Source organism: Mus caroli, unplaced genomic scaffold (genome assembly GCF_978045245.1).
Source record: "Mus caroli unplaced genomic scaffold, Mus_caroli_1 scaffold_14, whole genome shotgun sequence".
Classification (NCBI taxonomy): Eukaryota; Metazoa; Chordata; class Mammalia; order Rodentia; family Muridae; genus Mus; species Mus caroli.
In genome coordinates this window covers 79182908-79209147 of record NW_028227269.1, presented here as the reverse complement: position 1 = coordinate 79209147, position 26240 = coordinate 79182908, and the positions used below count along the sequence as shown (strand labels likewise).

Sequence of the window (26240 nt, the reverse complement as noted above, 5' to 3'; positions counted from 1 at the left end):
ACTATTCTTTGTGCTATCACAATGGTGAATTGGTGGCATTTTACATTTGTCAAAATCTACGGCATGTGCTACACTAAGAGCGGAGGTGGATGACCCAGGCAGATGTGCCCAGGTAGCTCCCTCTGCATTCTCGACTCATATGCTCAGAGTCCAGGCTCTTCCTGACACATGGAAAAACGCCATTGGTCCACCATCACACGGTGCATTTCCCTGAGTTCTAGTCCATTCAGACTCTCAGCAGCCCAGAAGAAGGCAGAGCGGCTGCTGCTTTCACCAAGCATCAGAGGTGAGGAATTTGAAGTCTATGGGAATCAAATGACATTCACATCATCAGGGCTGAAGCTGAGATTCTACCAGGGGCCCTGGCTACAGATTCTGAGGTTCCTTATGGGTCAAGGCTGTCCCCCAGAAACCTCACACATCATTATAAGAATCACCTTGTCTCTAGGATACAGTATTTGTTCTATGTGGTCCCAAGCCCCTCTGCCAATCTCTGATCTAGAATAGGATAGGGAAGGCATTGGAGATAAGCATGCCTACCCTATGGGTGAGGAAACGAAGGGAGAAAACCACATAAGCAGAGTGACTCCGTGTGGTCATCCCAGGAGCAGGACCGGGACTCTGTTTCTGGTCAAATCACTGACAGGCAACTCGAACCTGGTGTGGTTCTCTTCCTGCTGATGCTCCAAGCAGCCTTTGCCACATTAACAGCTGGGCTTGCAGCTTATTTGGACTCCATAGCTGCCAGCGTCCCACTTCAGTAGGTGGCATTAAGCGAGGCCTGAGTGCCCTGGGTCTTCACTGCCCTAATTTCTAAACTAAGACCTAGATAGTGTGTCTAAATTTTCCTCGGGCCGATTGCTGCCCCAGATTCAATCTCTGTTGGCTAAACCTCCTCTCCCTGTTGGGGGCTGTGTCTCCCACTCCAACCCATGCTGAGCCTCCCAGATCATTTGTCTTTAAGGTTTCTGACAACATACCAACGTCTTGCTCTAAATGCACAGGATGCTGTGAAGAAAAGGCCAAAACCCTGATGGGATCTAGGCGCAAGGAGTGTGGAGACTAGAGCTCAAACTCAGGGGTAAGAGAGGCACAGCATCATCATGAGGCTCGTCTAGAGATTCTACTCCCTCATCTGCCCTTCCTGGATGCCAGGCACACATGTGATGCACAGGCATGCATGCAGGCAAAACACCAGTACCCAGAAAATACCTTTTTAAAGATACTAAACCCCAATTTCAGCCCCACATCTCCAAATTAATATCCTCGACCTTGTTTTTCTTTGATGTGTCATCAATGAACAGAGCCTAGATCAGCGGTTCTCAACCTTGCTAATGCTGCGACCCTTTAATACAGTTCCTCATGCTGTGGCGAACTCCAGCCATAAAAGTATTTTGTTGTTACTTCATAACTGAAGTTTTGCTTCTGTTATGAATCATAATGTAAACCTCTGAGCTGCAGGCTAGCTGATACCCACAGGTTGAGAACTGCTGCTGTTTAACTGGAAGGATAAACTGGCACAGGAAGAGAGTTTTTGGAAGAAAAACAAAAGCAGATTATCCTAGTGGTTTGAAATTAAGCCATAGTGTAAGCTGTAAGAATCAAGTCAGCTCAGCCTTGATTTCTCCCTCAGTTACCATCTCTCATCTTAAGCTGGGTGCCATGCCGGGATGTGGGGGGTTTGAGGTCCACGGGAGAGGTGTGTTTCCTGACTTTGGGACATGTTTTAGAGCCCCATGGTGGGGGGAGGAATGGGGAAGGCGCTGAGTTCCTGAACTGAGTTACAGTAGGGCACTGGGCTACAGTGGATGACCTCAGCCCTGTGGCGGTCCTGAGGGAGGACAATGAAAGTGACATAGCTAAAAGACATGGATTGGGTCAGTCTCCTATCTGCGGGCCCCTCTGAGCACCACTCAGCAAAGCCAGACCTCACCCATGCAGGCATGGCCAATAATTAATAATAGCATGAGCACAGTGCTAAGAGAAGCAGCTAGCCACTAAGCATCCAATGTGCACATGGTGCTCACCCAGCGTGTCAAATGCTTTCGATGTAGTGTCTCTCTTAATCTCTATAATTTCCCTTAGAGGGATGGGCCCTTATTATTTCCTTCACTTTTGGGGGGGTGAGAATACTGACATTCCCAGAGGTTAGGTAACTTGTGTGGGGGGGTGTCGTACATCTAGAAGAGCTAAGGTCAAATACAAGCAAGGGCAGTCTCCCTCCAGGTTTCTTTCCCTCTGCACACAACCTGCCCTGCCCTGCCCTTCAGGTGTGGGAACGAAGCAGATTCCAAAGGCTCAAATGAGACAAGAGTCCCCTTGGCCTTCAGGCTGGTTTAAGCCTGTGCTGAGCCTCCACAGGGCTTGTATTGTTGATGCCAAAAGGGATAGATCTCTGAGGTCGTCAAACTCCATCACCCTTATGGACCAGAAGTGTTCCTCCCCATTCCCCTATGCCCCCTACCCCCCGCCCCCCGTGGATAAACTGAGGTCATTGCAACCTCTGTGGTTAACAGCAAGCCGCTTATGAAATGTTTGTCTCTAAGATGTGTTTCCTAAGGTTTCACAGGAAAAAAAAAAAAGCCACTAACCACTTCCCACCAAGATGCTACAGCAAGGTGCAGACAGTGTCACCTTAGCGCCCTCATTGCTCCATTCTTCTGAAGTCTCTTGGGCAAGTTTCTGGATGCCCAGTGCCCACCCCCCAGATCCCTTAATGCCAGCTGTGTCTGGGGGGCAGGGCTGAGTCTTTCTGCATAGCCACGCATGCACTTACCTCTCTCTGTTCCCTCTGAAGGCACAGTTCTTCTGTCTCCTCCATCAGCTTGTCTGTCAAAGCAAACACACACACACACTGAAAACTGATCAGAGGTTTGAGGGCAGGTGTCTTAGGTGGCCTCTGTCACCTGTGCCATCTCCTTGGAAGAGCCACACCTAGCCTGGGGTTGGGTTCTACTCTGCTGAACTGAAGCTGTCTCACCGGTCCAAACTGCCTTTCAAGCCATCTTCCTTGTTCTATGCTTTTAAAGATCCACAGAGGATTTGCAGCCTGTGCCTCTGCAGTCTCCTACTACAAGAGCTAGTGCCTGGTTAATCTGGGAGAGCATATTCCTGCCAAGGGAGAGAGGTGCCTAGAGCAGGCAGAGAGGAGCCAGAGTCTCAGATGTCTCAGCAGGTTCCCAGGAAGGGGGTCAGCCCATTCTCTCCCAACTAGAGGGCATTCAGCAGACCATTAGGGCACGGGACCTGGATCCTTGTAGCTAGGTTCAAAGTGGGTCTGGTGAGGAGAGGAGAGGCAGGTGCAGGACCTGGAGCTCAGGCAGGATAATATATATTTTTTTCCATTTCTAGATCTTTCGACTGAAGACCTGACACAGGCACACACCCAGGCATTTTCCCTTTAAGCTGATCTCTACCCCACCTCTAACACCTGAGGTCATGTTGGTCTCTTCTTTTAAGGAGAAGGAAATCGAGGCTTACAGAGACTGAGTGGCTAATTCATTCACACAACAAACATGTAGATGACAGGGCTAAAGCCCAGGTTTTGGCCACTAGTGTGTCCTGCTTCTAGCTCCGTGGCCAAAAGGGCATTTATCACACCATTAAGTTCTCTAGGGGCCAAGCTCCCTTCCAAGCTCCTCTCTCTCTCCAGAGAGAACTCCCACACCACTCTCACCAGGTCCCTCTCTGGCTGTCCCTCAGGTCCCCAAGTGCCACCATGAAGAAAGTTCAGATTCCAGTTCACCAACCTAAATACTCCTGCTTCTCCTTAGCCAGCTGCAGCCCCTGCGCCTCCAGGCTTTTGATCATAGCTTCCCCTAGCTGGGCATTTTTCCAGGTCCTGGGGAGGAAAAGCAGATGGGAGAGAGGAAATGAGGAGAAATACAAACAGTTAAACCAGAAGAAAGGCCCCGGGAGAAGGAGAGTGTACATTTTCTGTGCTAGCCCCACCTCTTGCTCTACAGAATCTCAGCTCAGTCTGGCACCCAAGGCTCTGGGCACGCTACCAGCATTGATCAGTTACAGTAACTGGAAGCTGAGGTTGCAAAGTGGGCCACCAGGACAGAGCCAAGAGCACTCAGGGAGGAGGACTGCTTCCCTAGGACTGCATGCATGCCTATCCCCTGGTGCGAGGCTGGGTACTCGGTGATACTGGTTAGGTTAGAAGTATGGGCTGGCTTGAATGGGCACAGGCTGTGTTGGTCAGGTGGTGTCTGGGACCTGCACTATGATGTGTAAACACCATCTCTGGGCCTTGCCAGGGTTCAGTACAGGTCTGGGAAGGGAAGATAGATGTACTGAGGTGCTGACTTATAAGGAACTTATAAGGTGCTGGACACCTTCCCAAGAGTTGGAAGTAATGGTGTCCACATCTGCCACCTGTCAGTGAGGACACCTTCCCAAACTCACCACTTAGGGGACCCTCACAAATGCTCTTCAACCCGAGTTGTCTCCTCCCACACATCCTGGGCAGCTCCCACGGCCCTGTCTCGGGACCCCAGCAGAGAGGAGGGGTGGGCAGGGCCAGCCTTGTGCACCCAGCCCCTCCGATGCCCTGCTGGCAGACACTTACACCTTCCCAGACTCCTGCAACATCTCCAGCCATTGTGTCTGCTCAAACTCAGACTCGGCAGCCAACAAGACATTCCCCTGCCAAGAGAAGGAGCCAGAGTGGGAGGTATTGGGGGGGGGGGAGGAGGAGGGAGAGACGTGATTTCTTCTCTTCCCACCCCATCTTCCACAGGCCCTGACAACCCTCTCAGGCTAGATCGCAGAGGGCTGCTCCCAGGGGACCAAGAAGCTGCTCCTTTGTCCTGTGGAGCCTGGGCTATGGGAGGGTCCCCACTCACATGGAAGTCCTGGTGTGAGATCTTCATGGCATAGGGCATACTGGGCTCTTCTCTGGCCTCCACCAGGCAGCCACCCAGTGGGATGACACCCTGAAGAACAAAGCAGAGGAGGTAGCTCCCACCCCTACCCGGCTCACATCACTTAAGAGTCCCAGGAACCTCCTGGAGAAAGCCCAGGGCTCCGCCAAGGGCCTCAGGCTGGACCGCATCTCAGGAGTATGCCATGAAAGCTAGGACTGGCTTCCAGAAAGAAAAAAGCTGTGATAGACTCGGTGACTCGGGAAGTGTGTGTGGAGGGAAGGACCCAGCCCAGAGGCTGGAGGGGGGAGGGGTGTCTTGAGCCCCGAGAGAATTTGTTCTCCAGATTCTAAACTAAATCAAGACAACAGAGAGTTCTCTACTGTCCCCCAAATGTCCCCAGTGGGCCCCCCTCAGCCTGGAAAGGTACCTCCTCACCTTAGGATGAATATTGAAGTATTTATTGGTTTCAAAGCTCTTTCTCTCACTCTCAGAGTAGTAAAGCAGAAAGCTTTCTTTGATGATGAAAAACCTATGGGAAGGCATGAGAAAACCGAAAGAACTTGAGAGTCAACAGCAGGCCCCACACTCTTCCATGGAAGGTAACAGGCTGCTGTGGCTCTGTGCTGGTCTCATCCCTGCCCTCACCCTTTGGAGGTCCTGGACTCACATAGGAGCCCATATGAGGTCTCAGATGGCCTGCTGTACAGGCCGTGGAGGAGGAAACTCATCACTGGATTCCCAGACTGCCCTCTTCAGCACAGCAGAAACCTCTTGTCCTTCATCCTGCGAACTATCAGCTCCAGTCATGTAGGAACTCCTCCATGGATGGAGGACTCGACAGATTGATTCTAGATGGGTGTTAAGTTGTAATCAAATGGGATTGCTGTCAACTGCTGAGGTCTGCAGTCCTAGTACCCCCAAGGTGATATCTGTTTTGGAGTACTCACATCCTTTCTGGGACTCAAGTCTAAGCCATGATACTCTCTGGTTACTGGAGAGGCAAATCTTCAATGCCACCAGGCCCTTGGCTTACCTTGAGGACTCTTACAGAACTAACAGCAGAAGCTTTAAGAAGCCAAGTGTGCTCCAGGGGGAGCCCCAATTAGGCCTCAACGCTCCTGAGGCTCAAAAACACTAGAGTTCTCTCTCTTCCTGGGACACTGCTGAAATGTGACCTGAGAAGGAGCTGGAGGGATCCTGAGTTGTTGAGTGTGTGTGTGTGTGTACGTATACATACAAGGGAAAGTTCAGAGCAATGAGGTGTTGGAACCTTCTAGGATAGACTCACAGTGGCCAACAGTGGGACTTTTTTACCTGCTTACCATTCTGTGAAATGACACAGGCAGCTTGAGACAGGCCATGGCAGGCACATTTGCGCCATGACAATCAAATCCTGCAGAACCACCCCCAAGAACCTGTTTACAAACCATCCACTGGACCTTCTTGTGAGGAGCTTGAAAAAAATGTCAGTAGCATTACATGGTCATCCCTGCCACCATAGCTGCTCTGGGGTAGAGAGGAGGAGAAACCTGGATGGCTGCAGCTAATCTAGAGGGACCTGAAGCTCAGCTTTGTAGTTTGGTATGAGTCCCATGATTTTTGTCTCCCCCGCTTTTTTTGGGGGGGGTGTTCTTGATATGTTGCCCTGGCTGGTCTTGAACTCATAGACTTGAACCTTGAACTCATAGACTTGAACAGTCTCACTCATCTCAATTTCCTGAGCATCTAACATTACACAGCTGTACCACCATGCCCGCCTTCAACTCATTTTCTGTATTTGTGCCAACCCTCTACTAGACTCTCCTCCTACCTGCCTGGAAGTCAGTCTTCTTGCTGCCTTCAGAACAAGAGGTGGCACTCTCACCCTCCCAACCCCATGCCTACCTGGATGCTGCCATGCTCCCACCTATATGATAATGGACTGAGCCTCTGAACCTGTAAGCCAGCTCCAATTAAATGTCCTTTATAAGAGTTGCCTCGGTCATGGTGTCTCTTCAGAGCAGTAAGACCCTAACTAAGACACCACCCTTTTATTTGTATTTTTATTATGCCATCCATGTACTTTGTTATAGTGATGGAATACTGTATATGTTAACTTTTGGATTAATAATTATGGAGGACTATGAAAACCTCAGTCTTTATTTGTCCATTTGATAGGTTTGATGAGTTTTAAGAACCGGTTCTGAAAAGGCTAAAAGTGAGCCGAGTGAAGCTTAGGTATCTAGATATTTGATGATATCTCCTAACATTGAAACAGATGAAGAGGATGAGATTTTCAAGGAAAAGGGAACTGAATTTTTAGCATATGAAGTATCAGCTCTGTTCCTACTATCAGGGGATCTAGAGAAGTGGTGAGATTCATCAGCATAAGGAATAGGCGAGGCCCTGGAAATTCTAAGGCTGCTGTGCAAAACTCTAAGGAATGTAAGCAGAGTAACTAGAAGCTGAGGTGTCCTGATATAAAACCCTAAGACAGTCATCCTCAGCTATGTAGTCAAAGCTAGTCCAGCCATGAGCCTCACTAGTAGCACATGGCTTTATCATCTCAGCATCTGAGGGGCTGAGATACAAAGGCTACACGTCTGAAGTCATCATGAGCTACACAGAGGCCCCTATGTCAAAAGAATAAGAGGAGGCAATCTTTGAAGAGAGGGCAGGTACCTCAGACACAGAGTCCACCGGTACCAAGGACGTGGATTGAGAATGTAGTCGGTTCTAAAAGGAACCAGAAGGCTGAAGCAAGACTCTGATCCCTGGATGCGGACTGCACAGGCCTCCATGGCTTCTGTCATAGCAGTGATGGCAGTGTTTACATTCTCTGAGCCCTTACTACCCCAACCAACTGGACTTGCTTCTGTTAATACAATTAACACTCACAGTCACCCTGCCGGGCAGATGCTCCTGAACTCTCCATGTAAGGAAATGGAGGCAAGAGATGGCATGAGGAGCTGGGGCTCCTTGGTAGCAACTGGCTTTCTCTCAGAGTAAGATGGCCCTGGGAGGGCTTTGAGTGGGACTGACATGGGTAGCTTGGGCTGCTGCCTGGGCAACAGAGTGTCCTGGCATAGGCGGGGGATCTGCTAAAAGCCATCGCCACCTATCACTGGGGGCAAGAGATATGGAGAGTAGATAGAGATATGAAGAGCTCCCAGGGTCTCCCCAATACACCGGATGTCCTTCAAGGCCAATCCCCTCCTAAAGCCAGCACAGGAAGACAGACAAGACACTCCAGATAGCCTCTGCTCCATGGTGGTCACACTTCTGCAGGCTGAGAGTCACCACAGACTGCCACATGAGCCATACCTGGCACAGACCTGGAGGTGGAGGGCAAGCTCCTAGCCTCCACAGTTCATCTGACAAGATCTTTGATTATCAAACTGTATTGGTGGTGGCCACTCTGACTGACACTTTTTAACTTCTGCTCTGCAGCTGGGGCCCTTGAACGTCTATGCCAGATTGCAAAGAAGGGCATTCCTCTTCCTATACCGTCCCCCAGAGTCCCCATGTTATGGACCACCTCATTCAGTATGCAAGGCTGGAACAACCTCCTTTGAGCCCTGCAAAGCTGGGCTGTCAGTGCAGGGTCACAGGTGCCATTTTCCCGTGTTAGCTTCTGTGAGGCGAGTTTATGTGAGGATCGGAGGACCTGCTCCTCAGAACAACTCTGGGAGTGGGGCCTTTCACTCCCATTTCTCAGAAGAGGAAAGGCTTAGATGTGAAGTAACTGTGGAAGGAGGATTGGAACCCAGGACCACCAGGCCCTCTTCCTGCTCCCTCTATGGCTCACGGAGCTTCTGTCCTGACATAACCCACACACCCAGAATAGAGGCTTAGATGGCCAAGCTGCAATAACCGAGGTGGGAGACTCACCACTTACTAGCAGTGTTGGAGTGAGGCATCTAGTCTTCTTAGGCCTCGGGTCCCTCATGTGGAACTTGAGGATGATAAGCAATGGCTATCTCTCATGCCTGGGAGGGAAAGGAATCTGATCTCGTGAAGACTTAGCTCATAGCACTTAGGAAAGGGTCGTGACTATTCTGATCACTGTCACTCCTTATCGTTAAGTTCAGCATCCATGCAGTCACCCTGCCCTCTGCCCATTTGTACTCACACAGCAGCTGCTGAGAACATGGCTGCCACCCAGTGGGCTGGCTGCCTGCTTTCCAAATATGTATACAGCCCTGTCCTCTGATCTAGGGGAAGTTTTACTATTAGCTACTATTAGCTTTTGCTTTTAGGCCACCCTGGGATATGGGAAGCCTGGAATATGTACACAGTAAAGGTTTCATTCAGCCCTGGCTGACTCCTCTCTACTATGACTACTGCTACTACTATTAATTTACCTATTTTAAGACAAGTGCCTCAGGTGGCCTAGGCTGACCTCAAACACCCTATGTAGCTGAGGCTGACCTTGAACCTCTGATCTTCCTGCCTTCACCTCCTGAGTGCTGTGATTACAGGCATGAGTCACCATGCTTAGTTTACGGAGTGCTAAGAATTGAACCCAGGCCTTTAAGCATGCTACACAAGCAGTAGACCATAACTTCAGCCTCTGCTCTGGTATGTCTACCTCCACATGAAAGGACATTTAGAAGCCAGCAAGGTATGCCCTTTGTTACACATAATTCTTTCTCTCTCTCTCTCTCTCTCTCTCTCTCTCTCTCTCTCTCTCTCTCTCTCTCTCTCCCTCCCTCCCTTCCTCTCTCTCTCTCTTTTCTTTCTTTCTTTCTTTCTTTCTTTCTTTCTTTCTTTCTTTCTTTCTTTCTATTGGGTTTTTTTGTTTTGTTATGTTTCTTTGTTTGTTTGTTTGTTGAGACAGCATTTCTCTGCATAGCCCTGGCTGTCCTAGAACTCATTTTGTAGACCAGGCTGGTCTCGAACTCACAAAGATCGGCCTCCTGAGTGCTGGGATCAAAGGCATGCGCCACCATGCCCAGCTATACTTTATTGGCATTTTCTTATTTAAATGACCCTAAGTGATAGATGGGTTTTTCTGTTTGTCTCATTCTTTTTCTTTTTTTCTAGTACAGTAGTAAGGAAGCGGAACCACATGGAGATTAAGCAGTTAGTAAGAGCTCTGCTGACAAGGCCCAGGTTCTCAGCTGCCTGTATGTACACTGTGTTGCTAGCATGCACGCTCACTACTAATCCCCTGATGCTTGTCTCCCTTGAGCTGGTCACTGTGGAATGGCTGTGGATAAGAGAGCTGCTAAGGAGGTAGTTTACTTGGCCTAGGCAGGTACCATGCTGGGCCCTGCCAGCTTGGTGAGCCCCTGCCCTCAAGGAACTTATGAGAGCACGGGGAAAGAAAGACATTTTAAAAATCAAGCTCCTGCTGGGTGTGGTGGGCGCACGCCTTTAATCCCAGCACTCGGGAGACAGAAGCAGGCGGATTTCTGAGTTCGAGGCCAGCCTGGTCTACAGAGTGAGTTCCAGAACAGCCAGGGCTACACAGAGAAACCCTGTCTTGAAAAACAAACAAACAAACAAAAAATCAAGCTCCTCCTTTGCAGCAGGCCCTGTTTGAGTCGCAGCAGTTGGTGTAGTAATATATTCGATGCTTAACCGAGGTAGATGAGGAAGCTGGCCTGCAGAGAAATGAATAACATGCCCCGGATCACACAGTGGGTGGTAAATTGGGGAGCTAGAAGTGCACAGCATTAGGATATAGGGTGACACTGTCACCCAAGAGGGTACACAGCAACACAGGGAGTACCAGGAGGATGCTGTGGCCCTGTGAAGCACTGGGATACCTTCCTGTGACATTATAACCCAGCGGGGTGCATTACAATGCCACACAGTGCCCGGAGGGTGCACAGCCACTACAAAGCGCCAGGGCACAAAGCAATGAGGAACGTTTGTGTATGAACAGAAGTGTGGCTCACAAGGGGACAAATGGCTCAAGGTCTGACCAAGGTCTGAGAGGAGGTTCTAAGTGAACAGGGTCTTTTTGTTTGTTTGTTTTTTAAGGTTTATTTCTTTATATATATAAATACATTGTAGCTATAGACACACCAGAAGAGGACATCAGATCTCATTACAGGTGGTTGTGAGCTACCATGTGGTTGCTGGAATTTGAACTTAGGACCTCTGGAAGAGCAGTCAGTGCTCTTAACTTCGAGCCACCTCTCTAGCCTCAGGGTTTTTAAAGAACAAGAAATGTCTTAAGAAGTTGGGAGGTGGTAGAAGAGGAAGAGATGTTTTCTAGATGGAGAAGGACATACACAGAGAACAGTGTGCTCAAGGTTATCAAAATATGCCTGGTGTTATCTACAGATAAGTTATGTGTTAGAGGGATGGCCAGGGTATGGGGGAAGGGCAGGAGAAAGCACAGGTTTGTGAGTAGGGCCTGCGAGCAGGCAGCCCACCCCACACCTCCCCGACACCTTGCAGAGGTGTCAAACAGGTACTGGGAGGTCCTAGAATTAGAGAGGTGGCCTTGAAGCGGTCACAGCCAGACAAAGGGTCAACCAGAGTTATCGGAAGATAAATATCAGCAGAGCATGCTGAATAGTTAGACCAGGGCAGGTCGGCCTAAGTGTCATGACACCGTGGCCAGGGTTTTAGCTTGAGTGACAAAATGGACACAGGTGTCACCTAACATGGTAGTGTAGCTTCCCTGCACCCCGTGTTCTGAGTATGATAAGGACCCAGCCAGTGCTTAGCAGTTAACACTGGTCTCATGAGATATCTAATAGGGGCAGAGGAAAATGTTGTTCAGAGCACAGATGCAGTGTAACACTAAGCAGGTCTTCTTAAAGAAGGACCAGCCAGGGCCTGGGAAGATGGCTCAGTGGTTAGGGGTGATGGCTCCTCTTCCAGAGGATGGGGTTCAGTTCCCAGCACCTACATAACAGCTCATAACCATCTGTAATTCCAGTTCTAGGAGATCCAATTCCCACTGTGGCCTCCGTGAGCACTGCATGTACATGATGTACAGGCAGAACACCAATATACATAAAATAAAAATAAGAGCGAACACCACCACCACCAATTGTCTGGTCTACTGAGATCTTCAATGTTTGTGGATGTAGGCGGTTGGGGTAGGGGTGGGCATAGGGGTGGGAGTGGGGAGAAATTAGAAGTTGGGGACATCCTGGAGGACAGAAAGGAGGCAGTATAACAGGTGAGTGCCGAGAGAGGTCTCAGGAACATGCATGAGTTTGGGCCAAAAGTGGCATTGCACACACACAGTGTGATGGTTTGTTACATGCCTGAACCATGCCTGCCTGGATGCTGCCATGCTCCCACCTTGATGATAATGGACTGAACCTCTGAAAGTGTAAGCCAGCCCCAATTAGATGTTATTCTTATAAGACTTGCTGTGGTCATGGTGTCTTTTTGCAGCAGTAAAACTCTAGCTAAGACAGAAGTTGGTACAGGAACTGGGGTATTGCTGTGATAAGCCTGACCATGCTTTTTTTTGGGGGGGGGGGGGGCGGAGAATGGAGATTTGGGGACTTTGGATTTGGAAAGCCATGGAATGTTTTAAGTGGGTTTAATGGGCTATTCTAGAAGGAATATGGAAGACTTTGCTGCGGTGAGTGATTTGAACTTTGCTGACCTGGCCCAAGAGGTTTCAGTGGAGAAGAATTTCAGAATGTGGCCTAGAGACTGTTTTTGTGGTATTTTGGTGAAGAATGTGGCTAATTTTTGCCCTTGTCTGAAGGGTCTGCCTGAGGCTAAGGTGAAGAGACTCAGATTAATTGCATTGACAAAGGAAGTCTCAGAAACACCCATTATAGACTTTATTCTCTGGTTAAGTCGAAGGAAGAGCATTTTAAACAAGCATAGCAAGCCGAGAAAGGGAAAATATAAAATATATGGTTCAAGCATTAAAGGGGCTCCAGGAAGTGAAATGGAGCTGAATCCTGTGTTCAAGGATAGTAAATTGAAGTAAGGGAGTGGTAACCTTGGGTGAAGATCCCACCAAGCTAAATTTAGGTCCTGGCATGGTAGTCCCAAGAGGCAAAGGCAAGCAGATCTTCGAGTTCAAGGACAGCCTAGAGCATTTTCTAGGTGAAGAAAAACTTAAATCCAGGCTTGGTGGAACACAACTTTAATTGCAGTGCTTAGGAGATAGCCATGCAGATCTCTAAATTCAAAGTCAGTCTACATAGCAAGTTCTAGGACAGCTAAGCTTAGGCACTGAAGGAGTTGGAAAACAGAAAGCTGGTAATAATGAAATAGAACAAGAGGGCTGTGATCCATCCCCAGAAAGCAGCAAAACTTGGCAGCTTTGGCCACATGGCTCTGGCTTTTCAGAATACTGGGACAATTGATGCTGGTTAGCTGGAGTGGTAGTTAAGAAGAGACCAGCATCACTGAGGTGAAATCTTCTGGGAAGTGTTTTCTGAGAGCACAAAGAAGCTGTGTTCCAGGAATAGCCAGGGCTGTACTTGGTAATGTGTCAGAGTCACCCAGGTGGTGCTGGTTTTGAAGGCATGAAGGAGTGATGGAGAACAGCTGAGGCTCCACACTGTGAGAGGCCATGGAAGGCCATTGGTGAAGGTGCAGCCTCAGTTGCGATTGATGTTCCAGGACTGAAGGGGTCATACAAAATAAGTTCAGGCTTGGCACCATGAAGAGAGCCAATGAGAGGCTATTGGTGAAGCTTAGCTACAGGGGAAGACCACAGCGTACTGGAGACGCCAGTAGCAGTACCGTGTGATGATCACCAAGAACAGCAGCAGCAGAGGAGTGGATCAACCTGAGCTTAGAGTGCTACAGAGGGCAGAGCTGGAGAAGTGACACCAGCCCTTTGGAGGAGCCTAGAAGATCATGTGTGGATCCCAGACATTGAAACAATAAGCCTTGGAGACCCCACAGTTTTTGAAATGCCAGAGCCATGGGTTATCTCCCGAGGACAGCTGCTAACAGGGAGTGGAACCAGCCCTGGAGAAAGAAGTTTGTTCCAGGCAACAAAGATGAAAAAGGAGCTGGAGATCTGAAATCTGCTTTTATATTAGTCATGGAGATGCAGAGTTTAGAGTTTGCTCAGCTAATTTCCTGTCTCGTTTTGGGGATTACAGTTAAGTGAGCTCAGAAGAGGCTTTGAACTTTGGACTTTTAACATTGTGGAGACTGCTTTAGACTATGGGGACGTTGGAAGTTGGAATACATGTACTTTATTATTATGCTATGGCTAGGTATGGTCCCCATAGACTCATATGTTTGAACAGCCTATGGGGGCTAGGGAGTGGCATGCTTGGCACAGTAAGTGGTACTATTAGGAGGTGTGGCTTTTTTGGAGTAGGTACCCTTGTCCTAGTTGCTTGCAAGCCAGTATTCTGCTAGCAGCCTTCTGATGAAGATGTAGAACTCTCAGCTCCTCCTGCGCCATGCCTGCCTAGATGCTGCCATATTCCTTGATGCCTTGATGTAATGGACTGAACCTCTGAACGTGTAAGCCAGCCCCAATTAAACGTTGTCCTTTATAAGACTTGGTTTAGTCATGCTGTCTCTTCACAGCAGTAAAACCCTAAGACACACGATATCCGTAGAAACAAGCATAGATGCAAATTACAAAAAAATAAATAAACAAAATTTAAAATCATACACAAAAACTGAAAAAAAAAAGTGTCAAATAAAACAGGCTCCTGAAACAGAGCAGAGAGTCCTTTAGGTGGAGCTCGCCCTCCCATGATGCCCCTCAGTCTCCGAGTTGTCACCTTTCCCTTACGTGTGGCTTGCTCTGCCCACAAAGACCACGTGTGAGAGATTGGAGTTTTTTGTGGCAGTGGAGAAGGCTGGGCTGGGGCCAGGGAGACTGAGGAATGGGCCAACTTCTGCCTAAATTACACATCACCCAACAGCAGGATACCTCCTGGGAATTAGTGAGGATAAGATGCAGGATTTAGACTTCTGTGGGATTTGATCTTGGAGCCAAAGTTACCTCACTCTCAAGAGGCTAGTGGGAACCTACCCATGGACGGATGGGTGTGTAGGGTATGGATTCCCAGCAAGGAGAGTGAGCAGAGCCTCAGAAGGGCATACCATCTACCTCTTGCCGACCCAGGCTGAAGCCAAGGCCATCCCCCATCCACTCCTCCTGTTCAGAGGGCTCAGGTCTTTGTGTCTGTGTTTATGCTACCCTGAGAGGAAGAAAAGGTCAATTTGGTGAATTTACCCTTTAGACCTCTCTCAAAATTCTCTTTTCACTTTTTTTTTTTTCTCTGTGTAGCCCTGGCTGTCCTGGCACTCACTTTGTATACCAGGCTGGCTTCGAACTCAGAAATCCGCCTGCCTTTGCCTCCCGAGTGCTGGGATTAAAGGCGTGTGCCACCATGCCCGGCTTCTCTTTTCACTCTTAATGAACACTTTTGAGTCCCTTCCCTCCCTTTGCCCACAGGAAAGTAAGCTAACAATGAGAGCATCCTCCTGCTGCTGTTTGGGAAAGGTGAGGGGTACTGGGAGCTCCGGTTAGATAGACCCGAGGAGGAGAGTTTTAAAGAAGTCAGCCAGGGCTGAAGAGATGGCTCAGTGGGTAAGTGCACTGACTGCTCTTCCAAAGGTCCTGAGTTCAAATCCCCAAAACCACAAGATGGCTCACAACCACCCATAATGAGATCTGACGCCCTCTTCTGGTGTGTCTGATATCAGCTATAATGAACTTATGTATAATAATAAATAAATCTTAAAAAAAAAAAAAAAAAAGAAGTCAGCCAGCCGCAGCCAGTTCCATCCTGCCCAGTGGTTATTTATGCAGCATGGAGCCTTTCCAGGCCTGTTCCCCTCAGCTGCCCACTAGGGCATTGATTTCTCTAATGGCAAGCTTCTGCAGTGGAGGGCATTGGCTGCTCTGTCCCAAGCCTTCCTGTGGTCACTAATTATCTGAGGTCCAGAGACTGCACTTCACAAATGGGAAAGTGGAGCCCAGAGGCCCTACTGGGCAGCAAGAAGAGGCTGGCTGCTCATCACTCCTCTGTACCCGGACTTTCTGACTGACTGTTACTGACTCACAACACGTGGGAAACCACGTGTTGGGGCTGGAGGATGGGGAGGTATCCTCCTAGAGGAGGGGCCGTGAACAAAGACCTGGAGCTGGCAGGTAGGAGGTTTTCTGAGACCCAGAGGAGAGAGAGTCTGCACAGGGAGCTCTTGAGACAGAGGTGACAGCCTCTTTCAGAGGACACAGAACTAACTTGGCCCTGCACTTACTGTTTTGACTTAGACTGACTGGTTTGTTTTGGGCCGCTGTGGGAACTGCTGTTGGAAACTTGGGGCCCCAACTCCAAGTGCCCTGGGCTATCAGCCCCAAATTAACTGTTTATGCAGGAGCCAGGCTCACCTGCCCCCCCACCCGTCCCCTACCTCATACCTACAGTGGAAAAGGGAGCCAGAACACTCAGCCAGAGGTGTCCAAGGCACCTACCACATACCGGATGCAATCAGGTGAAGATACCTGGCAGGATAGTCTTAAATTAAATGAGGACTCAGAAGAGTACCTGGGATGGTCAGACCCAACGAAGAGAGATGGCTGCCTACAGTAGTGCTCAGGATATTCTGCTGGGAGTCAACAATAGCCCCTCCCGTCCCCTCCCCTCCCCTACCTCTGCACTCACCACACACAAGTGGCAGAGACAGGATGCTCTTGGCCCTCAGTGGCTGCCATCCAGACAGTTCAGCCCTGTGAGTCTCTCATATAACCTTCACTCTGCTCAGAGCCTTCACTTAAAACATCAGAGGAAAACTCAACTTGGGAGGCACTCAAGGGGGTCTGTATCCCATTAAGTCCCCAAGAGAAATCAGGCAGAAGTAATAAAGCTGTATGAAACCGGCTCTGTAAAACATGAAATCCCATCCACACCTCCATTTGTCCTGAGGTCTTACAGGAATATTAAATTATTCATCAAAATTGATCAGAACTAACCACTACCACACACACACACATGTGATCTGCAGCCCTGAAAACATCAGAGGCCTTCAGACTCAAGGTGTGGGAGGGAGAAGGGGGCTGTGCTTCCAGGAATGTTCATACCCCTCCAGGGAGGAACCAGGACGAAGTCTGAGTCTTCTAGACACTGCAGGAAATCTGTGTTGACTTAATGATAAAAGCTGTGTAGAAAATGGCCTAGTGCACATGCAGTCAGCTTTGGGAGGTTCCTGCAAGCCCAGGTCTGGGAGTGCCCCTTCTCCCAACACTTGTCATGGCCATAGAAAGCCTTATTGGCATCTGGGCTTTCCTTTGGAGTTGGGGCAGAGAGCCTGGTGCTGATAATAGGGCGAGGATTGCTCTGTCTCCCCAACACCCCCCCCCCACACACACACACACAAACATCAGTCCTTTGGACAGGACCAATATATCCTCTCTCCCACTCCAACTTCAGTGATGTCAGGGCACAGTTTCCAACACAACTCCTTAGAGAAGGTTTGTGATTCTCCTTTCTCCCGAGTACTTCAGAACAGCAGTGGTCTGGCTTGCTCAAATACCGTGTAAGGTTGAGGATGCGTGAAAGGATAGAGGAGAGAGGCGCCCATTTCCCAGCCCACTTAAAGCCTCGGCCAAGGGATGGAATTGGCTGTGGAGGTCTCTGGAGAATCTCTGGTTGGGATGGGATTTCTCCTTCTGCAGACTGGCCCAACCTAACCTCAATCTCTAGCCCACATGCAGCCTCGCCACTTGGGACTCGGGACTTAGTTCATTCCACAGAGAATTCCCGGCATCTACCGGCCATTCTAGCTCTAGCGACCAATTAAAGTCGCATCTTCCAGGTGGGGGACAGCATAGAGAGAAACTAGCTGGGCAGGTCAAGGTCACAGCGGAAGGCTGAGGCAGGGCGGTGACTAGATGAGTGGGAGGGGTCCTGAAGCTCGAGGCTCCCTCCCGGGGTGGGGAAGAGAGGGGAGGGAAAGTCTCCCAGGACGCGGGGGACACAACTCACCGCCGGGACCACTTGGCCGACGATCTCCCGAACGGCCGCTTCCACAGAACCCCGTAGAGCTGCACTTTGGTGCTGATGTCCAGCGCGTCCGCGTCCGCCTGCTCCAGGGACGGCGATGGCGACACGGAGTTGGACTTGGATGTGAACATCGTATCTCGAAGACTGTGCCCTGGCCGGGCCCACTCCCTTCGTGGGACTGGAAGGGACAGGGAGGACAGTGGGAAGCAGTGGGCACGGCGAGTGCAGGGAGCTGGGGACGCCGTCGGGGCGCGTATCCCGACGAGCGGAGCGGTGAGCGGAGGGGCGCGGGAAGCTTAGCCAGCGGCTGGGGCGAAGCTCCGGAGCGCTGTTGGCCGGGAGGGAGCTCCGCGGGGAGGGCAGCTCCGCCGCAGGCTCGCAGCATCACCCCCCCTCCTCCCCTCCCGTGCCTGCAGCCTCAATTCTGGTGGCCTGGATTGGCTGGGAGTGGCAGGTGAGCCGCTCAGGCCGGCAGCAAGCGCCAATCAGGGTTGGAGCCTGCTGCAGGAACTAGCTCAGTGAGTCTGCAGGGTCCTGGTCGGACACTCGGCCCGGGATTTGACCACTACACCTCCCCACCCCCACTCAGACGCCCAACGCTCCCCCAGTTCCTTGTGGTCCGTCCTGCCTTCATCAAAACGCTGGCCAGGTGTGGTCAGTGATGGGCAGGAGTCACTCCGCTGCCACCTGCTCGCCTCTGGGCGTGGGAGTGGTGTTAGGGAACTGCGCTTGCCGTTCCAAACTCGGGCTTTAAACGTCTCGACTAGCCGTTGGATCGTGTTTTTCTCACCTGTAAAGCGGAGACGCTCCTACCTCTTAGGGAGTAGGCTGGTGGTCAGCTAAGACTTCGGTAAGTGTCCAAGGACCCGCCTCGGAAAGAGGTTCCTGTAAGATTCATGGCCCTTCCCTGTCCCCGCAGGTAGGTTTCACTTTGCGCCGCCAAGTCTGCCTGGACCAGATCGGATTTCTTTTCCTGACACTTGGCAGTCTGTGTTGGCATTTGGCACTCAGTGTCAATCTCAAACTGTCAATGCAGTTTGTATTCTTGATTTATCTGCGCGCCGCCAGTGCTCCCCAGAGCTACCTGTCTACTTCCGCTCTCGGTGTAGTGTAGGCATTTGTTGACCCGCGTCACTTTATAGCCAGGCCTGGGGACTACCTCACCTCCTACTCTGCAAGTGGAAAGACACTCCAAAAGCTAAAGGGTTTGTTTGCATTCTGGGGCCGCTCCCCTCCCTCTCCTCCTTCTGGACTCTTCAAGGTTGGAAAGCCACTGGCCCTCAGGGGCAGTGATTGACCTGGGCCCTTAGCGAAACCACTTTCCTCCCTTGGGATCTGTGATTCCTCTGTGTGAAACCGAGAAGTAAAAAATGCAACAGAACTCGAAAACAAATGGGTAATCTGAGAGCCAAATCGGTTTGCTCAGACTTTATGAATTTGCTCTTCGCAAGCAACACTGAGGTGAACTTAGTATGTTGGCTCTCTCGAGGACTCATTTGATAAATGCTTGCACCATGTGACCACCAACCAACGCAAGAGAAAGATCTTTCCAGCCCCTGTACCCTTCTCCAGTCAACCCATAATCACTTTTCTCAGTTTTCACCATTTGCTTAATGTCTTGAAATATTTGACCTGTGTTGTGGCAAATATTACTTGGGGGTTTCTACCCCACCTTAGATCATTAAGTTCCCAAATAAAAGGCACAAAACCTTTATATTTATAATAAGCCTTAAAGCAATAGAGCTGGGCAAATACCACCCCTCTATGTTACTTTATCTACTTCCCTGTCGATAATCTCAAGATATCATTTGTCATGTTCCTCTGCCTGGGCCACTCTCACTCCAGCTGGCCAGCCCTCAGGGCCATGCACTCATGACCCACAGCCTCCATGGTACTTTCTTTTTCCTCTCTCTCCCCAGTGGTTTCTGCCTCAGATCCCAAGCCCTGGTGCCACCAACCTCTTTTCTGCTCAGCTACAGGTAGTGGGCACCTTTATTAACCAATGATGGATAAATTGGAGGGCAAGGTTTATACAACAAAAGCTGGTATGTGTGAGGATCTTGTCTTGAGGCAATATGACCTTGGGGTACAGAATTTAGCATTTGAATACAAGCAGCATCAGACTCACCCACCCACTATAGATCTGAATGCCCTAACGGGCATCTTCAGAAGACCTCAGCATCATAGAAAAGTGTTATCTTACCTGCCCAGCTTTTCTTTTCTATAGTCTACAAGACTATATACAAGTCTTACAAGCATTGAACCTGGGGCTTTGTGAAGGCCAAGCATGTGCTCTACCATTGAATTTCACCTCTGTCCCTTGCAGGTCCTCAAGTTTATAATCTTGATGCCCAGACACTTTTCTTACTTTAGGAATCCTATTCTTTTTAGATACAAAATCAAAACAATCAAAACTTGCATCAAGAGCCTGTGTTCCCTGGAGTGGGCCATAAACACAAGGAAGCAGAAGGCACAGGCAGGCGCAGGTGCTTTTTCAGGGAAGGAGATGGCCAAGGTACCTGACTTACTTTGAATAGTTACTGTGGCTTCTGGGCTGTCTTCCTGGTGCAGCAGTAGCAAGGATGCCAGCCGCAGTGGTAGTCTGACCTGGCTACATGAGACAGCAGCACCTAGTGCTCTGTGGCACTGAGCAGGGTTTGAGGTCTGGCCTTCCTGATATCCTTTTAGCAAATTCATTCTCTCCTGAATCAGGTCAGTAGCAGCCCTGGCCTTGTAGTAAAGACCAATGATGAGCTTGTGAACTGTGGCATGAATAGAACCATTCATGAGAAAATCTTCAAGGGGAGGGGCTGAGCAAGCCCGGGGGCGGGGTGGGGGTGGGAGGCTCCTGGAAAATGCTTTGCAATGGAAGACATGGAACTAGGTTTCTTCCATGGCAGAGAAAAAAAACCAGTCTGTGCTCATTTCATCTGCATGCAGCACATCTGGACAGTCCTCAGCCAACAGCACTTAATGTTGGGTAGAAAAACTGTAAGAGGCAAGCAACGAGATAATTTGGTGGTTCTTGTCCCCTTGTCAAACAGCCTTGATGATGCCGGGGTCGGGTCAGGCACGGGCAGAGCTTTTCCATCCCCCTGTGTTCTCTGGGAGACTTAATGCACACTGAGAGTTCTGTGGAAGACAAAACAAACCAGGGCTGCAGGCCAAGGTCAGGCAGGGTTTCCTAAGCATTATTCTTTCTCTGCCCCCCCAGGATTTTGCTATGTAGCCCAGCCAATCTCAAATTTGTCATCCTGCCTCCACTTCTAGAGTGCTGCATTTACAGGCCTGTACTACCATGTGTGGCTAGGATTGCCCAGTCTTAGCAATCAGATGAGCCCTGGGTGGAAAGCCAGGCTTCCTCAAGGTGTCCCTCCCCCAGGTCCCTGGTTAGATGTAAGCTGTTTTCCTAATGTGCTGCTTGCCGCTTACCTAATTCAGCTAATTGTGACGAGAAACGAAGGAGGAACATCTGAATTGCACGAATGAGAAAACTCAAGATTAAAGACGTTTTCTAGCTCCTAATTTAAATTTGATGAGTCATATGTCCCCAGGAATTTATCCATTTCCTCTAGATTTTTCCAAAATTTGGAACACAGGTTTCAAAATATTCCCTAGCGATCCTGGATGCCATTGTTACCCACTGGAGCAGCACCACACTCCTACCCCAGGCCTTGCATCTTTAACCTTGGTTTTGGAGACAGTGTCTCACTATGTCTGATCCTTGTTGCGATTCTCCCGCCTCAGGCTCCTGAATACTAAGATCACAGAAGCGTTTTCTCCTGCATACTAGGTAACTGAAAAAATGAAAAACAACTGAACAGTGCACTTCAGGGTCTTAGAAAACAGGTCTTCCAAACCAGAAGACAGAAAGCAATGAAATAGAAACTAAAAAGATACAAAAACTGAAACAGACTAAAAAGATACAAAAACTGAAACAGTTCTTTTTAAAAATTTTAAAGATTATTTATATGTGTGAATGTTTTGCCTGCATGTATGTATGTGTACCACATGTGTGCCTGATGCCCATGGAGGCTAAAAGCGGGCACTGGGTTCCCCGGAACTGAAGTTACAGGTGCCTGTGAGTTACTGTGTGGGTGCTGGGAACTGAATTCTTGTCCTCTGCAAGATAGCAACAAACACTCCTAGCCACTGAGCCATCTCCCCTGCCCCAGGAGTTAGTTCTTTGAAAGGACAAACAGGATTGACAACTTTTAGCCAAACTCAAAAAAAAAAAAAAAAAAGAAAAGAAAAAAAGAAAGAAAGAAAGAAAGAAAGAAAGAAAGAAAGAAAGAAAGAAAGAAAGAAAAGAGAAGACCAGGGCTGGAGAGATGGCTCCGTCAGTATTTAAGAGCACTGGCTGCTCTTCCAGAGGGCCTAGGTTCAATCCCAACACCCACATGGCATCTCACAGCTGTCTGTAACTCCAGTTCCAGGGGACCTGATACCCTCACACAGACACACATGCAGGCAAAACACCAATGAAAATAAATCATTAAAAAGGAAGGAAGGAAGGAAGGAAGGAAGGAAGGAAGGAAGGAAGGAGAGAGAGAGAGAGAGAGAGAGAGAAAAAAGAAAGAAAGAAAGAAAGAAAGAAAGAAAGAAAGAAAGAAAGAAAGAAAGAAAGAAAGGCAGGCAGGCGTGGCACACAACTTTAATCCCAGCACTTGGGAGGCAGAGGCAGGCGGATTTCTGAGTTCAAGGCCAGCCTGGTCTACAAGAGTGAGTTCCAGGTCAGCCAGGATTACACAGAGAAACCCTGTCTCGAAAAACCAAAGAAAGGAAGGAAGGAAGGAAGGAAGGAAGGAAGGAAGAAAGGGGAAAAAAAAGAAAGGAAAATTAGAGCGGCATATACTGTTAATCCCAGCAGGAGTTACCCAGCTAGGCTTTTCCTGAAACATGGTGGACCTATGCGAGCAGAGTGAGGACAAGCAGCCAATTGGCTATCTTGATTTGTTCTGACTCCGCATAAAAGCCGTGGCTATGGTGACAGTGGATCTTGGCCCATGCTTGTGTTCCAGCATGCTGTCTGCTCAGTTTGGAGATTCTCTCCTGCATCTGCAGCTCTTCTGGGTATGAGCGACTTCACGGGAGGGACAGGGCACGGAGGCACTTGGCAAATGCACATTGCCTTGATGCACCTTTTCTCAGCTCCTGGTCAGGTGCTGTGGTTTTCTGCTTTGGTTGGCCAACCAAATGGAGACCAATGTCTCGGGCGCTTGGCTTCCCCTCCTCTCTAAAACAGAATTGGCAGAGTGCCTGAGAATGGCTGTGGAAGCCACCATTCAAGGCCAGGCTTGGAATGTCTGCCAGAGCATCGGAACTTTGCCTAGACATTAGCTGTGAGAACCAAGGATAAACCCTGAGCTTCTGAGGGCCTTTCTTACCCTCCAGTCCTAGCTAGACACATGCATTTTCCACTTGAACTCTCTCCCACATATTAGGGTCCTCCAGAGTCCAGGCTTACTGGCTGTCCCTTATCTGATCTTCATGCCCAAAGTCAACCATACGTGTTAGCATCATATCCTCTGCTGGTCACCACTGCTTTGACCCGGTTCCCAACTCCTGACCTTCTACTGTAATACCTCTCACAGTCTGCCCCCTCCACCCACCACACCCCCATCAGGTCTCACCCTAACCCTTCCCCAACACTCTAGCCACACCAGTTCTGATGTTCTGCAGGCTGTCGTATCTGTTTGTATCTTTTCTCCATTTGCCCTTCCCTCATCTAGAAGGTTGCCCTTCTTCCTTCCTTGTCCGCTTAGACTCAGGTCAAATGACTCTGGTCATGCCTTTCCCGTGTCACTTCCTTGGAGTGTTCTAGTCCTTCTGTGGTTGGACTTTCTGCAAAGAGGGATTGTTGTTCAGGGTGTGGCTGCCTCCAGGGTAACCTTGGAGAGATGCTGCGTTCTAGTTTCTTTCCTGTTGCCATGATAAAATACTCTGACAAAAAGCAACATAAGGGGGGAAGGGTTTATTTCTCTTATAATTCCAAATTATGGTTCATTTTGGGTAAGTCAAGGCAGGAACTCAAGGAGCCAATCATGTCACGTCCCCGACCAAGAGCAGAGAGCATCATTGCTTGTTAGCTTGCTTGCTTGCTTGCTTAGTACCCTGCTAGCTTTTTTGATTCACACAGGCCGGAGCCCAGCCCATGGAATGACAGTACCATCCACCAATTAACAGTCAGGCCAGCCTTCCACAGGAATGCCTCCAGTGGGCCAACCTGATCTGGATAAGTTCTCACTGAGACTTTCTTCCAGATGGTTCTAGCTTGTGTCAGGTTGACTGTTAGAACAAAGCATCACTGGAGGTAAAGTGGGGTCCATGGACCACAGGACAGCACCAAGTCTGCAAGCTGAAGGCGGCGGAGGCAAACAAGAGCATTACATGGATATGGAAGATGGCTGCTTTGACTGGATGAGGAGGATCCCCCACAGGCCCTGCAGGAAGGCTTGCCTGCCCAGGGGAAGCTCAGCTGAAGCCACTCTGCTACCCCGTGAGAGCGCTCCCTGCCTTGGCTCCCTTGGCAGATGAGTCTGTTCTCATCATCAGGTGATCTATTGCCCTAACTACCCACAGGTGCTCACACCCAAGGATGCCAGCGTGGATGTTTCTGGGGGTAGCTGCACCACTGGCCTGCCACCCCCTAACATTAATATGGGCTTTTGGAACCCCAAGGCATCACTGGAGCAGCAGACCTCTCAGAAATGCTTATGATGCTGTCCCTTGAGGGTACTATGTGGATTAAAATACACATTTTAATTTAGCTTCAAAGAACATGGATATTTTATTTTGGGTTTGGGCAGGTATGTTGAGATATGTTGTCTAGTAAACCCATAAGCCATTTATTGTTATAATCTCACACATTCCCAAAACATCCCTGAGTGAGAGCCAGGGGGTTGGTCCCTCATGTAGAACTGAATAAAGAATTTAGCAGGCCAAATAGCAGAGATTAGGCACCAGCATTAGCTCCATCTTCTCTCAATAGAAAGGTTGACAGTAAGTACTGAAACCCTCTAGATTCATCTATCAAAAGGGAGTCCTGTAGCAGGGTGTGCTGGTACATACCTGCAGTCCCAAAAATTGGAAGGCTAAAGCAGGTGGATCATGAATTCAAGGTAAGACTCTACCTTAAGTGGGGAGAGGGCCTTCCAATACTCAACACTATATTAGCTTGGAGTGTTGTACAAATCCCAAGGAAAATTCATTTCTGGTTCTCAAAGTATTACATACATTTTTGTCTATGAGCCAGGTGTGGTGGCGCACGCCTTTAATCCCAGCATTCGGGGTGGGGGGGCAGAGGCAGGTGGATTTCTGGGTTTGAGACCAGCCTGGTCTACAAAGTGAGTTCCCGGACAGTCAGGGTTACACAGAGAAACCCTGCCTGGTGGGGGGGGGGGGGTCGGGGGGGGGGGAGATCTGAACTCCAAGACCTAAGCATGGGCAACAACTTTAGGAACAGGTCTCCAAGGCCCCATGAAATGAGAGTTTAAGAACCAGCAAATGGGACTACATCAGACTGAAAAGCTGCTGAATGCAAAGGAAACAAAGATCAGAATACAGAGACAGCCAACAGGTTAAACAACCTCTTGTTGGTTCTTCATCCGCCAGATGGTTAATATCCAGAATATATAAATAACTGAAGTATCTAAAGGACAGACAATGTAACCAATAATTGAACAAGGGAACTGGACAGACATATCTTAAAAGACATGCAAATTGACAAATGCGTGAAAAAATATTTGATGTGAAAATCCGATGTCTCTGGCCATCAGGAAAATAAGTCTAAACACCAAGATTTCACCTCACTCAGATGACCGTCCTCCAAAACAACAGCTGACTCTGGCAAAGACGGACCAAAGCAAAGCCTACGTTATTGGTAGGAACACAAACTGTTAAACCACCATGTCAGCATGGAGGTTCGTCAAAAATACTTACCAGATGATCTGGCAAGTCCTGCGGATACAAAGGAAGGAATTAAACTTAACATACAGAAGACATACCTACCTACACACCCTTATTTACTACAGACAGCACCATGCACAGCAGCCAAGTTATGGAATCACCTTAGCTACTTATCAAGAGATGGTTAAGGAAAATGTGTGTGGAGCTGGCAGTGGTGGCGCACGCCTATAATCCCAGCACTGCACTCGGGAGGCAGAGGCAGGAGGATCTGTGAGTTCGAGACCAGCCTGGTCTAGAGTGAGTTCCAGTACAGCCAGGACTATACAGAGAAACCCTGACTCAAACAAACAAACAAACAAACACCCAGTAAATAAATAGATAGATGAGGAGAGGGGGAGGAGGAGGGAGGGAGATGGAAAGGGAGGGAGGGGAGAGAGAGAGAGAGAAAGAGAAAGAATGTGTTATCTGGTCATACCAAAATTATGTCATTTGCAGGAAAATGGGTGGAACTGGAGATCATGGTGCTATGCACGATAAGCTAGACTTAAAGGCAAATACT

The 26240-nt window shown here is 49.1% G+C and overlaps 1 protein-coding gene and 1 long non-coding RNA gene across 2 annotated transcripts in view; one reads left to right on the top strand and one right to left on the bottom strand.

The window, feature by feature from the left end:
* The window catches only part of Plekhd1 (pleckstrin homology and coiled-coil domain containing D1), a 34568-nt gene extending 14021 nt beyond the window's left edge, over positions 1-20547 (bottom strand). The window contains exons 1-7 of the mRNA XM_021179266.3: positions 18587-20547; positions 17756-17951; positions 5307-5400; positions 4851-4940; positions 4574-4650; positions 3750-3841; positions 2777-2829 (exon numbers count right to left, since the gene is read on the bottom strand). Coding sequence (XP_021034925.1) covers positions 2777-2829; positions 3750-3841; positions 4574-4650; positions 4851-4940; positions 5307-5400; positions 17756-17904 — 555 coding nt within the window. The 5' untranslated portion in view covers positions 17905-17951; positions 18587-20547. The remainder of the gene's footprint in view (positions 1-2776; positions 2830-3749; positions 3842-4573; positions 4651-4850; positions 4941-5306; positions 5401-17755; positions 17952-18586) is intronic.
* Positions 18239-26240, top strand: part of LOC115032782 (uncharacterized) — a 29394-nt gene continuing 21392 nt past the window's right edge. Inside the window, exon 1 of the long non-coding RNA XR_003838408.2 lies at positions 18239-18623. This is a non-coding gene — a long non-coding RNA (uncharacterized LOC115032782). The remainder of the gene's footprint in view (positions 18624-26240) is intronic.